Raw genomic sequence first — 7212 nt, 5'->3', positions numbered from 1 at the left:
GCTTGGAAAAATTTTATTTTCATTAACTGTCTTAACACATTTTCCATTAGGATTTTGAACCATTAAATAATTTGCTATTTAAAGTCTAAGGGCTTCTTTGCAATTAAATCATTCTTTTCTAAGTCCAGGGACCATTCTGTCATTCTGTTAAACTTCTAATTCGTTACATTTCTCTTAACGAACTGGTCATGGTAAAGAACTGGACCCTCTAACGAATAAGTCCATATAGCGAACCAGTCCAAGTAGCGAACTGGACCTTCTAATTCGTTATCTCCATTAACAAATGACTATAACGAATCGGGGCTAATTCGTTATCTTTTAACTATAGCGAATCAAGGGTAATTTGCTAACTTTTCCCCTAACGAACTGAAGCTAATTCGTTACATTCCCACAGACGAATCAGCTTAGAGAATTACTTCTAATTCGCTAGTTACCCTTAGCAAACTAGGGTTACGTTTTGTCAGAGAATGTCAGAAACATTCTCTGACATCCTTAAATACCCAGCCGCCTTTCCGGCGCCGTCTTTCCGGCGCCGCCGTGCCGGAAAACCGGGCGGTGGCCGGAAAAACGTGTTTCAGCACCGTTTTCACCGTTTTTTGTCCCGTTCAATCCAGATCTGAGCTAGGGTGACCCCTACTCATCATAGGTTCGGTTTATATCCGATTCCACCCGGATCTCGTGACTTAAACGGTTTAACGGTGTCGGCTCGTCGTTTCATGATTATATCTAACGGGTTTAAGATCATACAATAAAATACTATCATACCTCAGGTCGGTATCGGTTTCCTTGGTGATTTCGGCTAGAGAGAGACTAGAGAGAGAGCTTAAGTGTGTGATTTTGTGGTGTATGGAGTATGTGTAAAATGAATTAAATGGGTGATTAATGGTTTATATAATTATTGATCATGGGCTTAAGCCCATGGTCTTTCCTTATTTCTCCCATACCCAAATCCATAACCCATATCCATTTACCCAACACTAGCCAGACTCATAACAACTCATATTTCGTTTATTAACTGAAATCAGAAAACGGGATGTTACACTTTTCTTATGTTATTAATTTTTAGTATAAGTTTTATTATTTATAATCTTAGGAAGTGTATTTTTTGTGAGCAGTGATAATAATTCAATGGATGATGAGCTGGAGATGCATATTATTAATTATTTGAAGACGATGTTAGATTCAAATAATCATTTGGTACAAGCTTATCGGATGGTAAGAGATTGTTTTGAAGAAAACCCACAACTCTATTTGAAGTTGCGTATTATTGGAACAAGACAGCATGATGCGAGACAATATTACCTACCATCCAGTTCTGAAGTTGCCGCTTTAATCGTCGGTGATATTGGTGACGCTATCGATAACCGAGATATAATTGTTACCAAGCAATCTGGTTCCTTAAAGCGTATCAGTGAACTTCATCCATCGTATACAGCTCTTCAATACCCGTTGTTTCATTCTTTTGGTGAAGACGGTTATCAGGTTAATATACTTCATAAGAATGTTTCATCATCATCAACCGCAGCACGCAAGAAGGTTACAATGCGTGAGTTTTTTGCTTATCATATTCAAGATAGGCCACATAGGTTTTCAACCATCTTAAATGGTAGGCGTTTGTTTCAGCAAATATTAGTTGACAAATATACGATGATTGAGGCACAACGATTACATTTTATACACGGTAAACAACATGAGCTACAATGTGATACTTACCAAAGTTTACGATGTATGCAATCTGTTGGAAATACTGATGTTTCAACTGTTGGTCAACATGTTATTCTACCATCCTCATTTACTGGCGGAGCAAGATATATGATGCAAAATTACCTAGACGCTATCTGTCTCTGTAGATGGTTTGGTTATCCCGATTTTTTCATAACCATAACCTGTAATCCCAATTGGCTAGAAGTTAAAAGATTTCTTAAGGATACAACATTAAAGTCGGAGGATAGACCTGATATTTTATGTCGGCTATTTAAGGTCAAACTTGATGCAATGATTAAATTGGTGAAGGATAAATCTTTGTTTGGAAAGGTTCAAGCAGGTAAATTTCTTTTATTTGATGAGTATAAATTTATAAACATGATCTACTTTAATATTTTACTTTCTATAGACTTGAAATTCAATTTAAATAAACATTTTATTTGTTTACCTATTAAAACTTGTGTAATATTTACTTTTATTATGTATGTTGCAGTTGTTTACACGATAGAGTTTCAAAAAAGGGGGCTACCGCATGCTCATATTTGCATATTTATGCATCCATCTAGCAAGATTCATAATCCACAAGATGTTGATAAATTTATTTCTGCTGAGATTCCAAACAAAGACAGTGATCCAGACCTATACAAGCTTGTATCTGATCATATGATTCACGGTCCGTGTGTGATGCTAATCCGAAGTGCATGTGCATGGTAAACAAAAAATGCTCCAAAGGTTTCCCAAAAATGTTTAATGATGAGACGGCTATTGATTCGCAAGGTTTTCCGGTATACAAGAGAAGAGATGACGGGAAATATGTTGTCAAGTCAGATATAATGATGGATAACAGAACTGTTGTTCCATACAACAAGACTTTATTAAAACAATTTCAAGCACATATTAATGTTGAGTGGTGTAATCAATATGGATCGATAAAGTATTTGTTCAAATACATTAATAAGGGTCCAGACCGAGCAACAATTTCTCTTGTACAAAATAACAATGGTGATAACCCAAATCCTAATTTAGATGAAATCAAAGTGTTTTATGATTGTAGATATGTCTCTGCATGCGAGGCAACATGGAGGATATTTTCATTTGATGTGCATTATAGGATTCCGTTTGTTATGAGACTTGCTTTTCATTTACCCGGTGAGAAACAGGTAATATATGGTGCTAACGAAGATATTGAAGATATTTTAAACAAGACAACTAATGCTTCTTCGATGTTTACCGGCTGGTTTGAATGTAATAAGAACCATGACCTTTCAAAAACTCTCACATACGCAGAGTTTCCAACAAAGTATGTCTGGAAAAAATAGTTACGTAAATGGCAACCTCGCCTAAGGGGTTTTGCAATAGGTAGAGTTCATGCTGTTCCACCCGCATTCGACGAGGCTTACTATCTAAGAATATTATTAAATAAGGTTAGAGGCCTAGAATGTTTTGAAGACATTCAAACTGTTGATGGAGTTGTGTGTGAAACTTTTCGAGATGCATGTTACAAAAGAGGTCTTTTAGATGATGATAAGGAATACATAGAAGCCATTGAAGAAGCAAGTCATACCTCTACTGGATATTATTTAAGAAATTTATTTGCTACAATGTTGATTACTTATAGTTTATCTAGACCTCATTTTGTTTGGGAAAGCACTTGGCAACTGTTAGTTGACGGTATACAATACAAAAAAAAGAAGATCAAAATAACCCCGGTACGATTTACTCATTTTTATAATTATTTCAATTATTGCAAATATCCAATATCCATTAATATAATTTAAATATTGAATTATATTACTATTTTATTTATTTTAAGGTTTGATTCTTAATGAAGAACAGTTAAAAAACCTAGCACTCCTGGAAATTGAAAATTTTCTAATTTCAAACAACTCCAGTCTTAGAAGATATAAACAAATGCCATTTCCAGATATGGAGACAATTTCAAGAGAAACTAATCCATTAATGGTGGAAGAGCTCTCATATGATACCGAGACCATGAATAACGAATTTAATAATCTGTTTGATTCGTTAACAGATAAACAACGAGGTGTTTATAATGAAATAATGAGTACTTTGATTGATAAAAAAAGGTGGAGTTTATTTTGTTTATGGTTACGGCGGTACTGGAAAAACTTATTTATGGAAAACTTTATCTGCATCGATAAAGTCAAAGGGAGAAGTTGTGTTGAATGTTGCTTCAAGCGGTATAGCTTCTTTGCTTTTGGAGGGTGGAAGAACCGCACATCGAGATTTTTAATACCTATTAATTTGACCGAAGATTCAATTTGTCCGGTAATATTACCACTCACTTTATGTTAATTTTATATTAATCATTTTTTTAGTATATATGTCTTTATCTGTTGTTTTAATATCAAATTACATTTAAATATCTTAATTTGTGTATGTGTTTTTATTATCTCATAAATTAGGTTAAAGGAAATACCGACGTATATGAATTATTGAAAAAGACATGCCTAATAATTTGGGATGAGGCACCGATGTTTCATAAGCATGCATTTGAAGCGTTGGACAGGACTTTAAACGATGTTATGAATGGTGATTCTGCCAATAAATCAGAACCGGTATTTGGAGGTAAGGTTGTTGTTTTTTGTGGTGATTTTCGCCAAATTTTGCCTGTAGTAACCAACGGTACAAGAAGTGAATGTGTCAATGCTTACATCAATTCTTCTTATATCTGGTCAAAATGTAAAGTTCTTAAACTAACTAAGAACATGAGGCTTACAGTTGGATGTCGATCTTCAGACATTCAAAATATTACAGAGCTTGCTGATTGGCTATTAGACATAGGCCAAGGATAAGTTGGCGGTCCAAATGACGGAGAGGCGGTTATTGATATTCCCGACGATCTTTTTATATTGAACTCAGTAGATTCGATGGGTGATTTAATAAGGTTTGTCTATCCTAATATATTAAATAGACTCAACGAACTTACTTACTTTCAGGTTCGTGCACTGTTGGCACCTTTGAATGAGGTCGTTCAAGAAATTAATGAACGTATGTTAGACCTCTTTCCTTGTGAAGAAGTAGAGTATCTAAGTTCCGACAGTTTAGCTGAATGTGAAGACCTTTTTGAGGATTTTGATCCACAGTTGTAATCTTCTGATTTGTTAAATGGTTTAAAGATGTTAGGAATGCCTAATCATAGATTGGCCCTCAAAGTTGGTGTTCCGATCATGCTATTAAGGAATATTAATCACAAAAAGGGTTTGTGCAATGGTACGCGCCTTCAAGTTGTTAGTCTCGGTAGGCGTGTAATTGAAGCAAAATTTGTCTCTGGTACGAATATCGGATATCGCACTCTAATTAGTCGAGTAAGTCTTACACCAACTGATAAAAACTTCCGTTCAGATTAAAAAGAAGACATTTTCCAATATCCGTATGTTTTGCCACGACAATCAACAAGAGTCAAGGTCAATCATTGTCAAGAGTTGGATTGTATCTTAAAGATCCAGTATTTTCTCACGGTCAGCTTTATGTTGCTTTGTCAAGAGTGAAGACTAGAGATGGTATTAAGTTAGTGATACTCGACAAAGAATCAAAGCTTACAAATAAAACAACAAATGTTGTTTACAAGGAGATATTTGGAAACATAGAATGTTAATTGTTTAAATTTGCTATGTAATTAAATTTGGAATCTCATAATAAATGTAATGGTTATAATGTAATTTATTTTGTTCTATACTTTACTACTTAACTTTATTTCTTTAATAATTTTTTGGTATCCTGTATTTAATTTTTTATTTAATTATAAATAATTTGTTAATTTTAATATTATACACAAATTTTCTGGATATAAACATGTATGTTTAAAATTCGTTTTATAACATACCTTTTGAATATTTACTTTTTAATTTAAATTATTTAAGATATTTATCATACTATCTAATTAAATATTATTAACTATAGGCTAATTATACATTATAATTACTAGATAGATTTCATGATTAAGTTTCTTGAAAAAATCAAACCGTCACTTCTTATTTTATAATTTTCCATTTTAATCCTCTTCATCTTCTTCTTCTTTAACAATACTAAGTTTGTCAAGATAACTAAACTCCGAGAATGGCTACGATTATGAACTGGAGGTTTTGTAAAGTATTCCGTAAGTATCAATTTGTATTTAGCGATTTAGTAACGTTAGAAAAAGATAAGATTGAATTAGTCATGTTGTTCGATAATCAGTTTAAACATCAAATACATCAAATCGGTCTTAGGAAGAATTTGCCATGTCAACAAGAAACAAATTTGATAAATGTTTTATATCATTTCCTTCATGATCTTTATCAATGGGGTTTACCTTATGAACATGTAAGGGAGTGGTTATTTTACCCTTATCAAAACAAGGTTGTTATCTGGTTTGAGAATGGAGAGTATAAGAATTTTAAGCCGAAACAACTATTGTCGTGTGATGATTTGGTGATGTTGAGATCGCTTGACGTGTTAAAGTTAGCGAATGCAAGAAAAGAATTTGCGCATCTTGAGTTGGAAGTTGAGGTTAGTTCGAAGGTCAAATGGTTAGAAGAATGTTCTAACTATGAGAGTGATTATGAAGATTTTCCTGACAATTTTGAGTCTGATGACGAACATTAAGGTAAAATATAACTCTTTTCGTATTTTTGTTATATTTAATACAAGTAGTAGATGTTAAACACCTCTTTACACTATGAAAGTGATTATGATTGTTATCCCGAAAGTTTGTTGTCCGATGAGGAAGTAGAAGGTAATATATTAATACTTTAGATTGTATTGTTCATAGATTTAATAAAAGAATTATATTGACAACATTTTTTTAGACTTACTAACAATGATATTTATGAACTTTAGCTTTGTATTTTGTACATAACGACTTTGTAATGCTTAGATGTTATTAATTATTAAACATGTTGTTATGTTAAATTAATTTTAATGAAATTTTGTTTTGTTTTTAAAAATTTTCAGGTGTTTAGGAATTTGAAGTTTGTGTTGGTATAACTTTTGAAGACTTTGCTGATGTTTTAATATCAACAACATGTTTAGTGTTTTTGTTATTATCTTTTGGTGGTACGGTTTAATTTATGTTATTGTAATTTGAAGTTTGAATCTATAGACAATGTAATTTTATAATAATTTTGTAACAAACTATGAACAAGTATTATGTTAATTTGACCGTATGTTTAAATTTATTATTTGTAGTGACATGTTCTTTCACCCGCGTGTCACGCGGGTCATACCCTAGTAGAATAATATACAAACTCCGTCAATAAGTATAGCCAAAATTATAAAACGTGTCCTATAAACATCAAAATCACACCTGAGTGTTTTTTTTTTAAGTTTTTTTGCTAACTTGGTTAACTTTTTTTTGTTAATTGTTCTACAATAATTACTACTTTGCCCTTACACAAAAATCTAATAATTCTTTATTTTCTGAACTATAACTAGATTAGATTAAGGTTGTGTTTGTTTTTGCTTATAATGTCTGCAAGGTGCCTATGTCTGCGGGTGCGCAGACAT

The 7212-nt window shown here is 32.7% G+C and overlaps 1 protein-coding gene across 1 annotated transcript; it reads left to right on the top strand.

Annotated features, from left to right (window-relative positions):
• Positions 1-2447: 2447 nt before the first annotated feature.
• LOC143546019 (uncharacterized) lies at positions 2448-4817 on the top strand. The gene is made up of 6 exons (XM_077037773.1): positions 2448-2949; positions 3064-3375; positions 3518-3748; positions 3792-3940; positions 4131-4283; positions 4665-4817. The coding sequence occupies exons 1-6, from the start codon at positions 2448-2450 to the stop codon at positions 4815-4817; spliced, it is 1500 nt and encodes a 499-aa protein (XP_076893888.1).
• The last annotated feature ends 2395 nt before the right edge of the window (positions 4818-7212 follow it).

Source organism: Bidens hawaiensis, unplaced genomic scaffold (genome assembly GCF_021521415.1).
Source record: "Bidens hawaiensis isolate Kalapana, Puna unplaced genomic scaffold, B.hawaiensis_p1.1 tig00014159_1, whole genome shotgun sequence".
Classification (NCBI taxonomy): domain Eukaryota; kingdom Viridiplantae; phylum Streptophyta; class Magnoliopsida; order Asterales; family Asteraceae; genus Bidens; species Bidens hawaiensis.
The sequence above is the reverse complement of the archived record's forward strand: the minus strand, read 5'-3'. Positions and strand labels throughout refer to the sequence as shown.